The 23,042-nt window shown below is 35.7% G+C and overlaps 1 protein-coding gene across 1 annotated transcript in view; it reads left to right on the forward strand.

Annotated features, from left to right (window-relative positions):
• Mau2 (Mau2 sister chromatid cohesion factor) overlaps positions 1-23,042 on the forward strand; it is a 299,360-nt gene that overhangs the window by 79,836 nt on the left and 196,482 nt on the right. Inside the window, exon 7 of the mRNA XM_090401244.1 lies at positions 5,368-5,443. Coding sequence (XP_090257370.1) covers positions 5,368-5,443 — 76 coding nt within the window. The remainder of the gene's footprint in view (positions 1-5,367; positions 5,444-23,042) is intronic.

Raw genomic sequence — 23,042 nt, forward strand, 5'->3', positions numbered from 1 at the left:
TGAGATGGTTTGGATGCAGACAGACTTCCTAACGTCCTAATCAATACTTTTCCAACTGAAAAAAGAAGACCTGGAAGACCAAGAATTACCTGGCTGAAATTAATAAAGAACATCTCGGGATGCAGAACATATAAGGAACTTTTTCGAACAGCAAGGAATAGAGAAGACTGGAAGATCCTGCTCAAGAGAAGACTCAACCCGTCTTAGACGGAAGAGAAGAAGAAGAAGAAGAAGAAGATATAAACCTTAGGATCAAGTCTCCATTTTCCTTAGACAAATCAAATTAAAGACTACCAGGATCCTCTCTCCTTTCTAGCTGTCTACAGTATGCCTTATCAGTGCAGGATCCAGTACTTTGGGCCGACATGATGAACTACCATAATAAGAAGAAAAGAACATAAAAAATATATTTGATATGGAAGTCAAAATGTGGACTTTATCAGCATTCCTTAGACAAAGACCATTTCATCAGATGAAAAATGGCAGAGTTACTACACAGATTCTGGTTTAAATTGTAAAGCTTGTTCCTAGAAGTCATTCATATGCTACAGAACCCAGTGAACTGTAATAGAAATGGCAGTTTAATTCTACATAAATTTGGAGCCCTGCTTACCAACATTAATCACAGAAAATTATCACAGAGTTCCAATGTACAAGATTGTCCTTGTTCTAGTGTTCATTTTAATTTTCAGTCTTTGCTGATTATATGGGGTGCTTAAGGGTCAAAGCTGTATAACTGGGAGGAGATCTCCACATAGCCTTTAAAGAAATGTGGAGAACCGACCAGGGCCTCTGACCTAATGTTCAGTCCTCACCTTCTCATGGTGCACCCATTTAGGTATCTACCTGGATACTGAACGAACAAGGATGGGCTGGCAATTTGGGATTTAGTCGACCAAATTGTATTCTTATCGGCTTAAACCACAATATAAAATGATGGTACATGACAGAATTTCATGCTAGCTGGGGCATCACTCTACCATTCAAATCAAAAATAACCTGAAAACTTCAGTAGTAATTCAACTTGGTCATTTGCAGTTACGTAGAGGAAGGGAGCAGAAGATAGAAATTGATACTGTTCTCTTAGAACAGTATCAGTTATATATAAACAATATGTTTATACACACACACACACACACAGTCATCCCTCGACTTAAGTCCAGGTTCCATTCCATCTGGCAGGACGTAAGTCGATACATTAAATCAACAGAGTTATAGGGGTTATGGACTTAACCATAATAAGTATACTGTCATTTTAATTTTTAAACCTTATAAAATTGAACTTACGATGCTTTACTGGCACTATAAAAGAGGAGAATAATCACTGAAATCTTCCTCCGCAATCATATCCTCATAACCTTCCTATGGAAAGGACCAGGCTGCTGCTCTTCTGGTGCAACCTTTTTTTTTTTTTTTTTTGATGAAAATGTCCAATGTGCTTTGTTTATTCCTCTTCTTCTTTTCATCATAAATTCTTTGTTTATAGCAAGCAAACACATCATGTAATTTCCTTTTTACTAATAAGTAGCATTCAACATTGGGGTTCATGTCTTCAGCCATTTTGAGAACATCACCAACTGCAGAGAACATTTCTGCAAGCACCTTTCACTGTGAATTATTTAACTACCTCTTGTTTCTCTTTTCCCTCTTCCTTTTTTCGTTCTTCCTCTTCTACAACACGTTGTTCCTCCAGTTCGACCAATTCTTCATTGGTCAACTCTTCAGGGGCACTTTCTATGAGTTGAAATATGTCGTCATCATTCACTTCGAGATTCAGATTGTTTGCTAGACCTACTATTTCTTCACTCGATTTACAAAGGTCTTCATTTTTTTCAAAACTTCCACGTGCACAAACCTTTTTAATGTTTTTTTCCATATGCCACTCATACATTGAGAGATCACTTCGTCCCAAGCCACAGCAATATTTTTAATAGCATGATAAATATTGAATGTTTTCCAGAATTGCATGCGAGTCTGGTCATTTCCTTCAGTAGCAGAAATAGCTTGTGAAAAAGTTCTCCGTAGATAATAAGCCTTAACCACTGCAAGAACTCCCTGATCCATGAATCAATGAAGGTTGGATCAATGAAGTAGTGTTTGGAGGGAGAAACATGACCTTGATCTCAGGGTGAATATCGCTGATGTAAGGTTGATGACCTGGAGCATTATCTAGAATTAATAAAATTTTAAATTCTACATTTTCTTTCACACAATAACTTTCCATTTCACTCACATAACAGTTGATTAAGGCATCCTCAAACAATTTTTGAGTCATCCATGACTTCTTATTGCTCTGACAATGAACAGTAAGAGTATGTTTCCTAATGTTTTTGAAGGCTCATGGATTCTCACTGTGCCATATCACAAATGGTTTCAGTTTATATCCAGCCACATTACTCCCTAACAGAATCGTAATACGGTCTTTAAGAGCTTTGAAACCAGGCATAGATTTTAGCTTTTTGTGGATGAATGTAGTCTCGAGCATTTTTTTCCAAAACAAGGAAGTCTTATCCATATTAAATATTTGCTGTGTCAAATAATTTTCCTCCGTAATAATTTTATCCAATTTCTCCACAAACTCGTTGGCAGCCTTCTCATTGGCACTTGCAGATTCACCATACATTTTCACATTATGCAATGCAAAATGCTTCTTGACTCATGAAACAACTGGAAGAAGCATTGAATTCGTAGTCATAATCGGCTTGCTTTCTTCTTCAACATGTTGAAGAGACTTAGTGCCTTAGTGGTTATGGTCCTAGTGCTGAGAGATATGCGCTTTTGGTTCAGGTCTTCTATCCATGATGCAAGTAGCTTTTCCATATCACTGATAGGACCTTTTCTTTGCTTCATCACTATCGGCGATTGAATGGAAGCAGATCCTTTTACAGCCTCTACGATTTTATCTTTATTTTTTAAAATGGTCGTCACTGTAGAATGAGACCATCTGAAGCCATTCATGATCACATTGACGGACTTACCAGCTTCATGTTGATTTATAACTTGCAACTTCGTTTTAAGATTAATTGATTGGCTCTTTTTCTGTGATTCTTCACTAGGTTGTTTGATTGGGCATGTAGGGGCCATGTTGAAAAAAATATTTCAAAATATTTAACGATAAATACACAAATAATCTATTTCTCAAACACAAAAGGAACAGAGGAACTGTTGAATACACATGTCGATTGTCGAGGGAGGTTGCAACTGAATGCGCAGTTGCTACTGCGAATGATGCTAAATAAAAACTGTTTTATTTTACGCTGGCTTGTATCTTGTTTGAAAGCCTTCAATATAACTCGCATCCCTTATTTTACTTTACGAAAGGTAGAGAAACATTTGCAGTCTGTGTAATGTATTTCTCAACAAATAATGCAATTAGAGACAATGGATAAAACGGTACTAACTAATGAATTACACTTTCCCTCCAACAGAAACTGCTATATAGACTCGAGCAAAACCATATGTTGCCAGTCCATATGTTGCACTGCTAACATATGGTTTTGCTTGACACCACCCCATCGTGAACATGTTAAAACTAAGATATGCATAGTGAATGTGTTTCAGATATTACGGAATTCAGGTGATGAGAATTAGAATTTCAAATCTACAACTGTCAGCTTGCTTTGTCATTTACTAGCGCGATCTTTTGTTAATACCGCACCAATCATATGCACGTCTTCATAAGCTGCTTTTTCTCTACTGGCCTACCATTGCTGTCCATTTCACGTTTACTTACACTTCTCATTAGTCATTTGTGAAGAATTGTTCTTGCCTATCTCCAGTCTTGTAAATTACTGTAATTTTTGCTTGACATAATGGGAAAGAAGATGAAGCTATTTGGTTAGATGATTTGATGATGCATACAAGGAAGCCACTCTCGAGGTCGGAAGTAGTGTTAGTGAATAGGAGATTCTTGGAAAGTCATAGCCATTTTCAGTTTTTTCCGAAAATCCCCACATATATTTTTAGTTTTACTTTTGGGGAAAAAAGTGAGAGTTATATTCGAGTAAATACATTAGTCAATGTTTATTCCCTTATGGGATCACGGATGTATCTTCGATCGGACGTAACTCGAACGGACATAAGTCGAGGGATGACTGTATATATATAACTGATTATACACATAAATCTCAACCAATTGGTATGGAATAGTTTCCAATAAAAGCTGAAAATTGCTTAAAGTCCTAAGTATGCTGGAAACTAAGTAGGCTGAATATGTGTCATCCAAATTCTTGGAATTTTTATGCCACTATTATTGTTGAGCTTAGGGTGGTTAATCAGAATTTCACAGGCTTCTTTAAATTTTCTTTCATACCAGGTTTTTGTGTGGTGTAAAGAGCAGGTACTTTTCCAGTCAGTTTGGTGTTGAGAGCGTGATCTGAGAGGCCTGCTTCACCGAAATTGTTATATTTAATGTATATTTTGTGTTCTTTTTTACGTATAGGGATTGTACGTCCAGTTTCACCAATATAAGGTAAGTTACAGGTGCAGTAGATGCAATAAACTCCAGGATGTGCCAATGGGAAGAGAGGATCCTTAGTAATTTTGTAATTGATGATTTAACCTTTCAGTTGTGTCGTTCTCATGGTAACTTTGTGGGCAAGTTCCACAAAGTGTTTCTGGTGAGATTTTTACAGGGTAGTTCACCATTGCTTTCCCCAAGCCCCCATTTTAGGGCTTGGGACTGGCATATAGCTGACAAATCAGGCCTATACTGGATTATAAGTATTCATGGCTGTGAATCCATGCATATTCACTGGACCAGTTTGCCTGTTCTGAGGGACGAAAAACCTGAGTTTCTTGGTGAAAAAAAGCCCTCTGCCTTAGGATGAGACTGGCTAATTCACCTTTAGTTGAAAGAGACCAGATAAAGATTCCTCACGTCATGGATGAGAATTGAGCCAAGGTCTTTCCATCCAAAGGGCTTTGTCTATACCAGCTGAGCTACAGAGGCTCTCATTTTGCAATTATTTATTTGTAAATAAATAATTTATATATTTTTCTTGATTTAACTAGTGTTAACATCTCGGTAATTTTTGGTCGAGAAAGCAGCTGCATTTTCAAAACCAGACACAAACCTGATTTTGAATAGAATATTGCTTGATCAACAATATTGTTCTCCTTGTTATATTTATTAAGAATGTCATAGGGAATTAAAGGAAAGATAAACCAAAAAAATTTTAGTCTATAAACCTATTTATGGGTATATGTGTATATGCATTTCACATATCTTGCACATAGTTATGATTGATATTAAAGTAAAACAAATATTGCAGCTCTATTATTTTATTTTTAATTTCAATTTAATGGGGTTAAACTCTTTATTGGAGTAGGTTTATTAATATTTAAGTATTTGTGTTTTAATATTAGGTAAAAAGTGTTAAGCCATGCCTCAAACAATTACAACAGGGTATTCAAACAATTACATCCCTTCATGCAGATGAGGGTAAGTTATATTAAGCATTTACATGCATTTCTTTTAATAAATTACATTTGAAGACTGTGTGAATTTGCTGTATAATATTTTTATTTTATATAAGTAAAGTAAATAAATATTATATCCAGCATTATTTCAAAGCCGAATATAGAAACTATGAAAGTTTCGTAAAAAATAAGTTAACCAGAGAGCTTATGGGAATGCACTCACCAACATTGAAGAGCAGATTCACAAGTTGCCTTAGCGTGGACTGCTTAGAAAACATAGATGCCGCCCAAGCATCTATATATTCGCTTTCTATTAGTCCATTTTGATCATTTCACTTGGCCTGACAGCTGTTTCGAACTGGTTGGTTTCTCTTCAGAGACCAAGCAGAAACCTTAAGAGAGCAAAAACTCTCATTCCAGTTTGAAACAGCTGTCAGGCCAGTGAAATTTTATCAGAATGGACTAATAGAAAGCGAATATCTATTCGCTTTCTATTAGTCCATTATAAGGTAAGTTATTCTAGATGCTTATGCCTATGTGATGCCTATGTTTTCTAAGCACTAAAGCAACTTGCGAATGCCAGTGAGTGTATTCCCATAAGCTCTCTAATCAACTTATTTTTATGAAACTTTCATAGTTTCTACATTCGGCTAAAATAATGCTGGATCTAATATCCACTTTACTTATATAATTTTGCATCGCTGAACTGAATCCTTTTGCCTCTTTATTTTAGTAAATATTTTTATTTTATTTTTTCATATTTTTTGTGAATTCTTAGTTACGCTATAACTAATAGTGACTTTATAATTTCTTTTCACCAATTTTGAAAGTTATTTTTTGTGGTTAATTCTGAATGTCTCAGGACTGCTTAGCAAAGAAACTGGATTACATTAGAAAAGGACTAAGTAGACTTAAACTTTCAGGATCTTCAAGTGTCTATTTTTAACTTGCCATATGAGTTAAATATATGTTAAATGTTGACTCTCTCTCACCATTCAGACAAAAATTCCATCCATATGTGATTTCCATAACTTACTCTTGTGTGGCGAGCTGGGTAAACACTAGTGTTTATCCAGCTTTGCTATACAATAGCAAGTTGTGAAAGCTGAATAAGTGAATCAACATTTGTTCATTCCATTCTGGGGGGGGGGGGGGGATCCCTCTTCAATATTTTACCACTGCATATGTATATCCTTAACCCTCTCATGCATGAATTTTTATATTCATTTATAAAAAATTATAATGATGATACAGTATCATTTAATCTTACAGTATTACCATAAATTCATTAATTTTGCTAAATTTGTGTGTATACATATGTTAAACATATGTTAACATATACAGCATATGTTAACATATACAGCATATGTTAAAAATGATGTCCTCATCTGAGGACATCATTTTTATGTGTCCTCATATGAGGCCTTTATGCATGAGAGAGTTAATACATATGCTTTCTGCATGTGTGTTAATGTAAATATACATTTTCTTTGTGATAAAAAAAAAAAAAAAAAAAAGAAGGAAGGACGGAAGTCTTTATCAATGCAAACTTTTGTATTCAAGTGTTTTAAAGGAACGTGTACTGGACATATTTCTGAACATTTTTTGTAATCCACATCTTGTGATCGGTAACTACATTATGTTTTAAATGTAGTTACCGATCCTCTCTTTTCTCCCTGATGATGTCCATTTGGATGAAATATATTAGAAATTTTTAATAAATTCTATATTTGTGCACATGTTATCTGAGTAAATCTTTATCAAACTTTTGTGCATTTTTGATATTGATCATGATTGTGAACAACAACAAAAAAATCTAAAAAATTGTATAATCTACAAATTCACAATGTTTGCACCTGTTAAGCATGTTTTCTTTAGAAAACATGAAGAAAAAGTATGTAAAATATGCCTCATAAAGAAAAAAATATGTATTACAGGATGTTGTGAGGTAACTATATCTTACCACTTTTGTTTTTTGGGCTGGTGTTACATAGGCACAATTAAAATAAAGTTGCAGGATTACTAGTAAAAAAAGACATAACGAATTAACCTTAGTTAATTAGTTATGTCTCTTAGATTGTATGAGCAGAATGATTTTTTTTTTTTTTTTTTTTTGGTTATGTGCTCTTTTCACTTCGGAAATAATCCTAGTAATAATGAATCTAAACTTTCAAGTCAGCTTTATAAAATTAGCTCCTTTATTAGATTATTTTAATAACAAAGAGCTTAAAATAGCTATCAAGGCAAAAATTTATCACAGAATGAATCCATAGTTTTGTGGAGGAAGCCTTCTTCTGTTTAGGCAGCGTATAAAATATAAAAGGCATAAACATAAATCTGGTGTGACACTTTAATTTCATACCCCTCAGATTAAATATGTCTTCATTTTGAAGTATATATGATCATGAGTTGTGGATGATTTATGTGGAAAAGGCTATGCTGCAAGCGTTCTCTTCCATATCTAAAGGAAACACAAATTGAATAGTTGGTTATTGATTTATGGATATCTATTGCAACTGTTTTGATTTGTGTAGACTTTTTTCAATGAAGAATACTAACTACATTGACACTCTTCTGATTGGCTTAAAAAAATTCTTATGCATGATCTAAATTTAAAAAAAATGGATGAATTCATTGCTGCTACTCAAAAGTGGAAAAAGAAGAAATGTTGCATATGTATCACCAAATTCCAAAATGAAATGGTCAGTTTTGAAAATGGGAGGGGAAACAAATGCTACTGCCAGTTCCAGTTTTAAAATATGAGCATATGGCTTGCTTAGATGGATAGCATCAGATGTTGTCTTAATAACCTTGTTAAAGAAAAAATTTATGATGATATACGTGTATTAACATTTTCCATTCTACTATTGATACTGCCTACTCTACTAACCTTTGCTTCATTCTTGCCACCCAGCTGACACTCATCTTGAAAAACACTGAATATACAGTCACTCACCAGTTTTGCTCCCCTTCCATAAATCCTTTAACAATTAATACATCTCATACACACTGCACTGTACAAAATCATGTAAATTCATTAATATATAAGTTAAACAACATTGGCCTGGGTTCCTAAAAAAAAAAAAAATAATAATAATAAATAAATAACTTATGCCTAATTTGTTTCCTATCGATAAACTCTCTTCCATGTTACCTTCCACCAAGGATGAACTGTCTCCAAGGTCTTCTTTCATACTCTGAACAAACATGAATTTCTCTTGAAAAGAGGCTACAAAAACATCAGTCCTACATTGTCTATAAAAAAAAAAACCCTGAAGAGTCTGGTCTAGTTCAGCATGGAGTGAACATAACCAGAATCTTCTGGTTGAACACTTGTATTTTATATTGATGCTGTTTGAATGCTTATTCGAAGAAAGTGCTGAAGTGTTGCTACATCATCCTGTACAGTAGTATTTTTTAAAAATTGTTTAAATGTAATCAACCTTATATATCTACTGTACTATATCACTTTAGCATGTTGCTCTTATCTCTTGAAATATATCATTGTTATTATACCTTTTTGAATTGTCAGTTAAACTGAAGAGATCTGTACTTTTCAGATCAAAATATTTGGTTATATACTTTATTAATAAACTTCTGATGTCTACATGGTCATATATTTGTTTTTAAATAGAGATCCTTATTTTACTCCCATGATTTCACGACTACTTGTTGGAAGGAAATTGTCTAGTTTTTACAAATCATTATTTGGCCTAAACCCAATTTATTCACCTTTTTCTCTTAAGATAACAATTTTTCCTAGCCTTTCATGATTAAGGAAATTTCTCTATAATTTATCTGTTCTGTTAACTGTTGCTATAGGAATCTCATGAGGATAGCAGAAATTGTTACTCACAGTGGATCATTTGTTTTAGTGGATAATGAATTTTCTTCATAACAGCATTGTGCCTATGGATTTCATTTTGCTATAGTGAGTTAATTGTATAATATAAAAGGTCTACTGGAATCACATGAGATTTGAGCTTCTAATCAAGCTTTCACATGAAGTGTGCAGTAAAGATCTATAAAATGTTTATACTGCCATTTCTCAGCATTATAGATTGAATCTTTTCAACTACAAGTATTGTTATATATACTTCAGAAGAGCAATTCCCTGGATTATTTGGTCCATATTGCAGATTTGGTCTCCTGGGTTCCAAGGGGATGATGTTGTGGAAAGGGTGCGAAGAAGAGTTACAAAGATTGTGTCTGGATTATGGGATTTAGATTATGAGGACAGATTGCGAATATGTGGAATGCTGGCTCTGAAGAAAGAGGGGTGATATGATAGAGGTCTATAAACTTTTGAATGGGTATTATTGGATATCAACTAATGAAATTTTTCGTTATATGGAAGGCGGGGAGAGAACGCGAGGACATCCATGGAAGTTAAGTTTATTTGCAATCAAGAAAGCAGTAAGAGCTAGGTTTTTCTCCAAGAGAGAGCAGTGAGTGTGTGGAATAATTTGCCCTTAGGGTAGTGAGTGCATCTAGCGTGGATGATTTTAAGGGAAGGTATGATAGCTGGTTTGAATGATATACAGCCTCCTTCGATGAGTCCTTGACTCCCTAGAGATCTCAGATAATAATAATAAAAAAATCATACTGTGATAGTCATAAAAGACTTTGACAACGTCATAAGGAGCAAGCTATGGATTACTCAAGAGAAGCTAAACATTTCAAATCACATGCTCTTAACAAAAACTGATCATCATCAAATTCCTGATTTATATGATTTATATCCTTAAGGGGTGTACAGAATATGATAGTACTACATGAAAAATTTACATCATTACTAACTTCCTATCTATACTTTTCCTCAAAATCAGTCTGTTACCTGTCAAGACTCCAACATTAACAGATCTTATATTTCTGTCTTGTAAGGCACTTTTTACTGTATCAATCCAGCTATATCTTGGTCTTCCTCTGGATCTTTTTGGCAGAGAACACTTGTTTTGCTAATTTAAGTGACCATACCACCTGAGATTAGCTCTGCTAATGCATTCTTGGATGCTGACAATGTCAAGTTCTTTCCTAATATCCTCATTTTTAATATGATATTGCCATTGATGCCATCTGTTCACACCTTAATCTTTCTCAGGACTCTCATATCTGTGGTCTCTAGTCTTTGGTGAAGTGTTTTACTTCTGACCCAGCTCTCAGATCCATAAGTTAAAACTGGTTTGAACACTGTCTTGTATACAGTAATTTAGTGTTCCAACTAATTTCTCTCTTATTCCATATGAATTTATTCAGTTGACTTCCTACCATACCAGCTTTGTTGATTCTGTTGTCTACTTCCATATTTAATTTACCATCTTCACTAAATATCGTGCCTAAGTAGTTGAAATGTTTCACTTGTTCCACAGGTTCTCGATTCACAACATAGTTGATATTTTCAATGATTCTACCCATTTTCATTGTCTTTGTCTTTTTATTGCTGACCTTCATACATATCTATTACAATAGTTATTCAATTTAGTCAAAGAATTTTGCAAACTTGTAGCGGATTTATTTAGAAGTATAACATCGTCCGTAAAGCAAAGAGCTGACATTAACATCTCCAATTCTGATATCATGGTTTAATACCACTTTCCTTAATAATGTGATCCATATAGATAATGAATAACAGAGGGGATAATGTACATCCTTGTCTGACACCAGATTTAATATTAAACCACACTCCTGTACTTCCTTCAATTCTAGTTGCTGACTTACAACTCAAATAAAGACTAGGTATTGCTTGATATAATGCCCCATTGACACCATTATAACTGTAGCGTTTTGAATGACTTCTCTATTGGCACCTTATTATATGCTTTTTCCTGAACTACAAAATTTAAATAAAGATCTTTGTTATATTCCCATGATTTCTCAACTGTTTGTTGTAAAGGTGAAAATCTGATCCTGGCAGCCTCTATTTGGCCTGAATCCAGCTTGTTCTTCACCAAGCTTCTCTTCCACAATCCTTCTCAACCGCTTCTCAAGTATACTTGCATAGATCTTGACAGGAACACTCAGTAGAGAAATACCTCTGTAATTCTCACATTCAGTTTTATTTCCCATTTTATATATGGGTACTATGAGAGCTCTACTCCGGTCATCTGGAATTCTTCACTCTGTCCAGACCTTCTGAACTATGCAGTGCAGCCACTGTAAGACTGTTATACCTCCATACTTGAGCATTTCTGGTCAAATATCATCTACTCCTGCTGCCTTTCCACATTTCAGGCTTCTGATTTCTTTTTCTACTTCAAGTATGGATATGTATTCCTGACTGCATGCTGGTCAGTAGTTTTTACCACTGTGATGTCAGTGTTGCTTGTTTCATTTAGCAATTTTTCGTATTCCATACTTCAAGGATATCTTTTTCTCCAGTTTTCATGTCACCTTTATCATCCTTAATTCCTTTTAACAGCACTCTTTCCTCTATTTCTGAGCTTCTTTAACAACCTTCAGAATATCTTGCCACCTTCTTGATATTTATTTTCTATGCTCTTACCAGTTTTCCCATGACTTTGGTTTAGCTAGTTTTACACTGTGTTTAGCTTTGCTACATTTGTCTCTGTATTCTCTAAGAGCACAAGCTGACTCATTTGCCAGGAACTTTTGATATGCTTTCTTCTTTTCCTTCACTGCCTCTCTAACTTCCTGTGTCCACCATGGTTCTGATTTTTGTATCCTTGCAGACAACCTCACCACATGCCTCTCTGGCTGAATCAATCAATTTTTCTTCAAGGCTTGCCACTGAATCTCCAAGGTTTGGTTCCTGTTCTCATACTCTTTTTTTTTTCCTTCGATAATGTTTGTATATTTTAGTCTACAGTTTACGTCTGAGGGCTGCTCAACTTTAATTCACTTTAAAACTTTCTTACATGTTCTTCTTTTCAATATGTAATTCAATTTTATCCTACTCTAGACTAAATGGTGATCACTTTCAATATCAAATCCTCTGTACACTCTGTGTCCTGCACCAGAGAGAAAACATCACTATCAACAATATCAATTGGCAATGCGACTTTTCTTATTCTTTGCCTCTTCTCTCCATGTGAATTTGTGTGCATTTTTATGTTGGAACATTGTGCTGATAATACCAGTCCTGAGCAGAAATCCAACAGGTATTTGCCATTATTATTAGCTTCGCTCATTTCTCCAAATTTTCCCAAAATATTTTTATATGTCTGACAATCATTTCCTACTCTGCTATTTAGATCCCCAACAAGCACCAACTTTTCCTTTTTCATTGTGTCAGTTGCTTTCTCTAAAGCCTCAAAAAATTCTTCCACTTCTACCTTAGTAGGACATTCTGTGGGACCATAGGCACAAATAAGTCTCATTGTCCAGTTCCCCATTCTCATATTTGCCCACATCACTCTACTTGAGACTGCCTTCCATTCAAGAATATTTGCTTTATATTTTGTGTTGAATACTATGGCTACTCCTTTTCCTTGATTGTCATTGCCTGAATATAACATTTTGTATTTATTACTCAGAAAGATCTCACCAGTTTTGGGCTTTTTTGTTTCAGTCAACCCTACTATATCGATCTGGTACTTATCCAGTTTTTCAGCTAGCTCCATTTTTTGCCATTCAGGCAAAGAAATAGTTTGTGTTGATCGGTACTATCAACATAAACTTCTTATGTTGATAGTACCAATCTTGAACTCTGGTAATGCTGAGTTGATTTGGGTTTTAGGATTTGTTCCAGTAGCTGACTTTTCACTGTTTGCCCTGGTTCCCTGACGAAAACAACAGGTGGGGGGGGGGAGATGGGCTTGTTTAATTGGGCAACACCCCTGCCACTATGAAATTCTGTCATATTGTATCATCATTTTGTTTTGGTTTAAACCAATAAGAATACAATTTGGTCAGCTAAATCCCAAATTGCTCAACAAAAACAAACAAACAAAAACTGATATGTATCAAAACTTGCTGTAAAAATAACTAGGATACAAATAATTTTTCCTAAAGAAGTACTTGTATATAGGTATAAATGAAATTGTAAATAACGTATTAGTCCTTTGTTTTGTGAATTCCTCTGTTTTGCTATATTGTTAACTGTCCTATGTATAACCGAAAGTAATCGGATTTTTGTGAGAATTATATTAGAACAGGAAAGGTTAGATCGAAGTTCACATTGAAATAATCGGCTTAAAGACATAACCTGAGGCAGTCGCGAGGTCCCAGGTGCACGCGAGACTTCCACGTGGGGAAGATATCGAGGAGAAGATAGTACCGAATGCAAGTGACTTAGGTGCTGAGCGGAATCAGTGACGTAGGGGGAGAGCAAATATGTTGTGGTATAAGAAGCTTAGTGGCACAGGCTCAAGCTCTTTTTTCTCTTGATCTTCCTTTGGCTTTCGGGTACTGGTAGAAGTGTCACAAGCGGTCGGGAAGGATGATGGTCAGCAGCAGCTAAGCGACCAGGCGGCAGTCCAGTCCAGGCATATCTGCGGTACAGGTAGACAGTCAGCGAGAACCAAAACTTCATGCCGAATCACGAGTACCTGTCCAGGCAGAGCAGTCTCGCCCACATCAGCAAGAGGTGATTCATGAACGTAGTCACTAGAGGGTCATATCCGAAGACAATAGACCATAGAATGAGGTAACAAGCCACGTGCTCAGAAAGGACTGATCATGAGAAGATACTAGCACAAACCAGATGGTCAGTAATGTAAAATCTTTCTAGTTCCATTGTATTCTGAACTAAGCTGAAGTGCAGAAAAGGTCTGATGTATTATATGATAAGACTTGATAATTAGTAACAGGACTCTAGTACTTAACCTATCGATAAATTACTGTAACTCTAAAAGTGCATAGGAGTAGAGTTTGACATTGAATTGTTGGGATATTCCATTGTCAGTTAGCCTTAGATGAATGAGATAATCTAGCTTAATTGTGTTACATGACTAGAAGCAAAATTGGCGTGGCAACTGAACAGGTTAGCCTTCTTAAAAAGGTGCCGAGATACCAATTTGATACCAAACTGTATAAAATTTAGGAACAAGCTTCACTCGGCCAAAGCGCCCGATGTATTTATAAAAGAGCGAGTTTAGCACTATTACGAGAATAGCTATTTGCCGAGCACTTTCAAAAATAAATTCCTCCATCAGTGTACTACGTGATATATTATCTGACATTTTGAACCCGGAGCTATGGGATATCTTGGATAAAATCTCCGACTCGACAGCCAATAAAGAATTTGCTAAAGTTAAAAACCGACACTGGAAAAAATTTGAAATCCTTCAGCAACGCAATGTTACGCAGCAGCCACAATTTCATCAAGATGCTGTCGTTGTGAACCTATCATCGACAACCTTATCCAAAGAGGCTACGAGTGCATTAAGTCTTGGACACAATTTTGCCGTTACTCCTAAAGATGTGCCTAAAACTAAAATAATGGCTTCCTTTGAATGTGGGATTTACCACTTGCCTCCAGCTATAGCCAATAATATTAGGTTAGACTTGGCCAATATCCTTATCCATTCTAAGCCTCCCAAAAATAATATCCCACATAAAGAAATAATAGCTCTAAAAGAACTGCGCAATAATAACCACATTACAATAACCAAATCAGACAAGGAAACACCACTGTAGTAATGGATACAACAGAATATGAAAGTAAAATGCATGCACTGCTCCAAGACCGGTCTACATATCAAATCATAGATTGAGATCCCACCAACTCACAAAAGAATAAGGTGTGCAAGTTACTGAACAAAGTCACTTCCTGGCCAAAAGAAATTGTCAAAAAACTCAAACCCTTGCACGTTAAAACACCCAGAATATATGGTGCTCCTAAAATACACAAACAAGGTACACCTTTGCGTCCTATTGTAGATAGCATAAACAGTCCTACATATAAACTAGCTAAACATTATTACACAAACAATTCTCCCTCTTTTGTTAAAAATTCTACCCACCTAAAAAGTATTTTAGAAAACCACACCTTAAATAGTTCAGACCTAATGGTGAGTTTTGATATCACCTCATTATTCACTAATGTACCACTGATTGAAACACTTAACTTACTAAATTCACAATTTACCACAGATATATTTCAGCTGTTTAAATTCACAGTACAGGCTGGTTATTTTACATGGAAAGGGAAAATATACAAACAATTAGATGGGACAGCTATGGGTTCCCCCCCCCCCTTTTTTTTTTTCTCCCTCCTTAGCCAACTTCTACATAGAACATCTGGAAAAAATAGCTATCAACACAGCCACTCTCAAACCTATTCTCTGGCTATGCTATGTTGATGATGTGTTTGCTATTTGGCCACATGGCCCAGACACATTGAATATATTTTTAGCGCATCTAGATAGCCAGCACCCTAAAATCCACTTTACAATGGAACTAGAAGCCAATGACTGCCTGCCCTTCCTGGACACACTGATCACACATCTTCCAGAAGGTTCCTTATCATTTTCAGTTTATAGAAAACCCACACATACAGGGAGATATTTATACAAACAATCACACCATCACCCTTTTCAACAATATGGTATCTTAAAAACACTAACCCATAGAGCTAGAGCAATCTATTCCAATGACATTGCTCTCACTGCTGAACTTTCTCACCTACGTCACACCTTCTTAACCAATGGTTATAATTCCCATAAGATAGATAACATACTAAATGCTACCCAGAAATCCCCTCTATCTATCACAAAAGACTACAACAAAACTATCACCATTCCATACATTAAAGGCACATCTGAAAAGATATCTAGGGTGCTTAACAAACACCAACTACGCACAGTATTCAAACCTTATGTAAAATTAGCAACTCTCATCCATTCACCTAAGGACAAATGTACTCCTTTATCACATCCAGGAGTCTATGAAGTGTCCTGTTCTTGCCATCAAGCCTACTATGGACAGACAGGAAGAACTGTGGACATCCGCCTCAGTGAACACAAAAAATATATCCAACATTTTCACTATGGCAAGTCGGGTCTGGCAGACCATGCTTTGGATACCCATGCACACAGGATCATTTGGAAAGAAACTAAAGTAATGCACAGAAGCTTCTTCAAGTCAGAGAGGTTGTTCCTGGAATCAACAGAAGCCTTAAAACATACTCCAAACCTTAACAAGTATGGCTGTATAAATCTACCAAAGATTTGGGAGACAGTCATCCTAAGACCAAATTAATATTTATTACTTTTATTTTATTTTATTTTTTCAAACTTTCTAAGACTATCATTTGGACAACTATTTCAAAACTTTGAATTTTTTTTTTTAACCTAGATGGTGCCATATTAGGACTTTAGTCTTGTGTTGCACGCTGCAATTACTTGTACTAGCCCCACTGTTACATCGGATTGTGGTTGTCTTGCTTTTGTAACAAACTTTGTGTCGTGTGCTCTTAAGATGCTGGATATAATACCAGCGAAATATTAGCTTTTAAGTTAATAAATAGTTATTTTCTTATCCATCTGTGTTCATATCATACTGTGAAATCTATTACAACATGAGTAGAAGCAGGACAGCTTAAATTTGATATTTTCTCATAATGTGATGTATTGATTGTAGTTCTATTTTATCTAGTTAATTATTGTTACGTACAAGTGCAATTCAGTTTAGTTAAGTGAACTTTTAATAAATGTACATCGAGCTAAAGAATGAATAAACATTCATGTTTTCTTTACCTTATAAAGTTGCCGGATCTCTAAAATCAATGTACCACTGACTAAAATCAGAACCTGTACGAATTCAAATGCGGGGAGGGGGGGGATTGGCTACGACTGCATGTAGAATAAGATTGTTAAAGATTTGTAATTGGGATTGCTGTATGCTAGATTCTAGAATCATAAAAGGAGATTTCTCTTGTATAGGAAATAAGATGACACAACATTATCAAACAAATTTTTCTTAATTCTGAAAGGGAGTTAATTCCGGATTTTTGCATTCAAAGAGGTTTGACTCTAGTCCAAGACAGACTTCTTTGTCTGCTGAGCTTTGCACTCATAACCAACTGAAAGAATGGCCACCAAAGGGATAGGATTTAGCTAAAGCAGATTATAGTAGCAGAGGGGTCAAGGATAGATAAATTACTGTGTTTGTAGGTACTGCTAACTATTTTCGAACGGAGTTGAGTGAGGATAAGGGAGAGGATTTCTAGCATACCATGAAAGACTAAAACGTAAGAAAACTAGCACTATCCACCTTGATCAGCAAACAACTGAATATCTTCCTTCAAATTATTTCCTATATCATTTATGTACAAATTAAACAGCAGTAGTCGTCCAAGCACAGTCTTGCAGCACATCATTAGTTACCTGCCTTCTCCTGGATTCTGTAATTTTATATATACTACTGTTTGATATCTGTCCATCAGCCAACCTTAAATCCATATCACCAGTTTTATACCCATCTGCATTTGTTACAGTTTGCATAAGAGTCCATGTGGTATCCCGTCAAAGGCCTTTGCAATCCAGCAGTATCATTGTGTAGTATCATCTATTCCCTTTATCCAACTCAGTTGTTACCCTATTATAAAAATTTATTAGATTGCTAAGGTATGACTGATCCTACACAAAGCCATGCTGACCCCATAAAATATCGTATTCTTTTCCATCCATTCCTGAATTCTCTTTTTAAGCAATTTTTCTGCTACTTTTACCACCACTCCTGAGATACTAATTGGTCTATAATTTCTGGAATGACTTCTAATGGGACTATATTGATCAAGTGCATATAATAAACAACTATGCTATACCAACTAATTTCACCAACTAAGGCTGTTGGCATCTTCAAGATGCATAACTGATCTAAGGCACTAAAAAGTAAAAATGTTACAAACTATAATCAACCGATTCCAATTATATTAGACAAAGAACAGAGTGCGTACAATACATGCATAGAGTGTGCATGATCTCACTTGTTGACGTCACCAATGTGTTCTTTTTGCCATCTCACTTTTTTGAAAAGATGTCGGAACAACAAGATTATTCCAAAATTTTTATTTTTAAAAGAACAATTCCATTCAAGACGAGCAAAACATATTTATTTTAAAACATCTTTGGCATTTCTACATGAATGGATACAGCATACCAGATTTCTTTTAAGCCAAATAGATTTAGAATGTTATCAGATTTATGAAGATATCTCTAGTACTTTAGACCAAGATATATGGTCACTTTTGGACAGAATAGTCATGATAAAACCTTTACAACAAGCAAACGAAACCAAATCAAAAAATTCAACGATCTTTATACAAAACGTTTTAAGTCAAAACCTTCTCTACCAGATAACAAAGTTATTTTTAATTTATCGAATCACGTATTAACAAAACCAGAGATCAGTATACTTAAAAAGGTTTCAATTTTGCGATAACACCTGATCATGTCCCTAAAGTGGATATGATTTGTAATATAGAAAAGGCAGTTTCGTCATTACTGGAACCCATAGCTAATGATATTAGATTAAAAAGTAGTATCATCCTCTCATCTCTTCCAGAACTCTTAACAAAAACATCACTCCTCTGGAAAAAAAGAACATTGTATAGTTTGAAGAAAAAGAAAGACATTATTTATCATTTTAAAGGCAGATAAGGGAAATTCTACAGTGATTTTAAACACCAGTGATTATGAAGATAAGATTAACAGCTTACTATCAGATACTTCAGCCTACCATGTCCTAGTCACAGATCCAACACTAAAGAATCATAATGACACCAGCGATTTAATATGTCACATGGTGAACTGGCCTATAGACAAAACGAAGATTGAAATCTATGCATCCACTAACACCAAGACTATATGTTGCTCCTAAAGTACACAAAAATGGAATACCACTACACCTGATTGTAGATGGAATCAATTCGCCCACTTATTTGTTATCTAAACACCTGGCAGGCCTCCTCAAACCACTCATCCATAATTTGGATACTTATATACGAAATTCGCAACATTTCGTAGAGAAACTGAACAACATCTCAATCTCCAATACGGATCTACTCGCCAGCCTGGATGTTACATCTCTATTCACTAACATCCCTGTGGAGGAATTCATCAACATTTTAGGAAGTTTGCACCTGCAAGATATTACTTCTCTGTTCCGTCATTATTTAACATCAAACTTTTTCATGTGGAATAAAACCATATATCATCAATTGACTGGCCTTACAATGGGTAGCCCCCTCTCTCCATCTTGTGCTGATCTCTTTATGGAGGATTTTGAAAGTAAAATGTTATCTCAAGTAGACACTAAACCCACAGTATGGTGGAGATATGTGGACGATATCTTTATTGTTTGGAACACACAAAAAAGGATCTGTTAGACTCTCTAAAGAAGATCAACTCTTTACACCACACAATCAAATTCGCTCTAGAACTAGAAAAAGATAACCAATTACCATTTCTGGACACTTTAATTAAGAAGCTAATGAATGGGAACCTACCGATACAGGACGTTATTTACATTTCACTTCCTCCCACCACATTTCTCAGAAACTTAGCATTGTACACATGCTGAAGAACCGTGCCTCTTCTTACAAGATCAACAAACCTCCAGGAAGAACTATCCCTGAAATCTAACAACCTTACCATGAATGGATTTCCTCGAAGACTCGTCCACAAGATACTTTTCTCTGATCCCCCACAAAGACAACGAGATGACATACATTATATTTCTACCATCGTCATTCCATACTTAGGGACAGTTTTGAATAAGATTGCAAGACTTCTTAAACCACATAAAATAAGAGTGGCCTTTAAACCTACAGAAACGATTAGGCAATTCTTAAGATCTCCAAAAGATAGCCATCCTTTCTTCAAATATGCTGGAGTTTACAATATACCCTGCTCGTGCGGCTTGAATTACATCGGCCAGACTTCAAGGAGCCTTGAAATTAGACAAAAAGTACAAATTGGTGATGTCAATAATAAGAGAGTAGAATAATCGGGGTTAGCTTTTTGTTTCTCAAGAATGACCCATATCATAGAGTGGGATAAAAGCACAATTCCATACATAGAGGAGGACTTCCACTCCCGAATTTTTAAAGAGGCCACAGCAGTTTGCCCGCTGTATACAAAACCTTAACAGGAACAAAGGACTAATCTTGCCCATGATCTAGAAGACCTTTATTAGATCTCTTTAACTCACCAGAACTGAATTACAGTGCCAAAGACGCGAAAAGGGGGGGGGGTAGGAACCCCCCTTTCGAGTCTTCAAAATTTCGGTCATCAGAATTCAAGGAGAACCGGCCTACCAGTCCGGAACTCGGGATTGGGCGCCAGGGTGGCATAGCCACCCAGTTGTTAAATAAAATTGCCAATAAATCGTGGATTTTGTATGTGTTAAATTGTTATTCATATTTTCCCTTTATCTAATATGTTTCTCTATTTTTCTATTTTACTATTAAAAAAATTTACTATTTAGCTTAGCTTAAAGTGACTGAATAATCCAACTTTATTTCTCACTGTTTAATAGAGTTATTAGATATCATGGAAATGTAGTTTTAAAAAAAAGTTTTTTAAGAGAACATCTTTGGAATGGTTATTTTGCAGGCCAGCTACACCAGATATTATTATTCAGGCATTCCCATGGAGTTTGAAGACTCATCATGGAAGACTGATATTGACCACAATGCTTGTTTACCTTTTCATAAATTCGTTTACTGTTGTGTTGTTGCAAATGAAATGGCCGTTGAATGACTGTCAGGTTTCTACTGGTTGCTGAAGAAAGCAAGCGCTGAGATATATGCACATTTTTTGTCATGTGACAGCGTCACACGTGGGTGATGCAATTGTAGTATTTGTTTTGTTCAATGAGCATTAAACGTTGAATACTACCGACATCAAGTCAGTCATGGAACCTAGTCAATTAAGGTTACTATACCTTTACGAGTTCAAATTGGGAAATTCTGCAGCTGCTGCAGTAAAAAACATCAATAAAGCATTCGGTGGAGGAACAACTAATGAGAGATCTGCTCGTTGTTGGTTTGCAAAATTTCGCTCAGTAGATTTGAGGCTACAAAATGAATCCCTTGGCCATCGTCCTTCCTCCATTGATTCAGATGAATTAAAGGATTTAATCGAATCAAATCCATGACAAACTTTACGAGAGATCGCCCAGACACTAAATATACACTTCTCAACTGTTTCACGGCACTTGGCAATAATAGGAAAAGTAAGGAAGCTCGACAAGTGGGTGCCTCACGAACTCACTGATGAAAACAAAGCATGGTTTGGAAGTGTGCTCTTCTCTCTTAAGAAGTAAAGAAGAAAGTTTCCTGCAACGAATTGTGACTGTGGATGAGAAGTGGATATTCTATGACAATCGTACATGTTCGTCACAGTGGTTGGGAGTGAAAGACTCTCCAAGAAGGACTCCAAAGCCACCTCTGCATCCAATGAAGATGTTTACTGTATAGTGTCTTCTGCTGGTGTTATTCACTACTCGTTCCTTCCACAAGGTGAAACGATAAATGCAGCTCGATATTGTACAGATATGCGGCAAATGCATGACAAATCGTACCTTAAGTAACCAGCACTTGTGAATAGGCATGGAGTCCTATTGCTTCAGGATAACGCCCGACCACATACGGCAGTGTCAACCATATAGCAAATCAACAATTTGGGATACAAAATCGTGCCTCATCCTCCATACTCTCCTTACATTTCCCCAACAGATTACCATTTTTTCTGGCACTTGAACCATATTTTGTCCAAGAAATACTTTGCCAATGATGCATCAATTTATCGAGCAGTGGAGGACTTCATCACTTCCAGAGACACTGATTTTTACAAATGTGGTATAAATGACCTCGCCACATGTTGGCAACAATGCATTGATGCTGCTGGAGATTACTTTGATTAAACAGGTTTTCTTCTTCTTTTTATTCTCTTCAGTTGTCCTTAAAATCGGCCATTTCATTTGCAACAACCCAATAACAGAGCACTAGTGACCACCAGCAATTGAGTGGATCTAGCAACCAGTTCCACTCAATCGTTGCTCTCTGGGGAAAAATAAAATTAAATAATCTTGTTCTTTGTTAAAGATGCCAAGCTATTTTAAACCTGATTTTTACTCCATTTTCCCAAGCAACATATATTATACCCAAGGTAAAAAACTTTCTACATCTTGTTCTTATTATTCCCTTGCTAACCACTTTCTTACACAGCTTCCATCGGTGAGCCCTTGTTGTCTTCTGTCCAGTCATGCACTGAAAAAATTCAACATCAACTCTATAAAACCCTTTTAGCAATTTATCTTCTCTTTTCTACTTATCAGTTAAACTTTGTAACTCAAAATCTTCATTTCATCCTCATAGGTAGCACCCCACAGACCAGTTTTGGTCATATCTAAATCCTCTCCATTTCCACATCCCCAAGAAACCTAGCAAGCAAATCTATCCACAATAATCCTATTGTCATATCAAAACCTTATAAATAACCTCCTTATCCTTACTGTCATGCTTCTCAAGATTCAAGTGGTCTTTTCAGCTATTTTGCCCACTTTTGTGACATGTCCTCTGAACTTCAACTCCTGCTTACCACAACTCTCAAATCTCTAAAATTTCTACCTTCATTAGATACACAGCTTAGCTTCACAGTTTTGAAGTCCAAACTCACATTAAAAATATCTTATTTTTTCCTATGTGTTGCCTA

Source organism: Typopeltis vanoorti, chromosome 12 (assembly GCF_054136105.1).
Source record: "Typopeltis vanoorti isolate ZY-2024b chromosome 12, IOZ_Tvanoo_1.0, whole genome shotgun sequence".
In the NCBI taxonomy this organism is placed as follows: domain Eukaryota; kingdom Metazoa; phylum Arthropoda; class Arachnida; order Uropygi; family Thelyphonidae; genus Typopeltis; species Typopeltis vanoorti.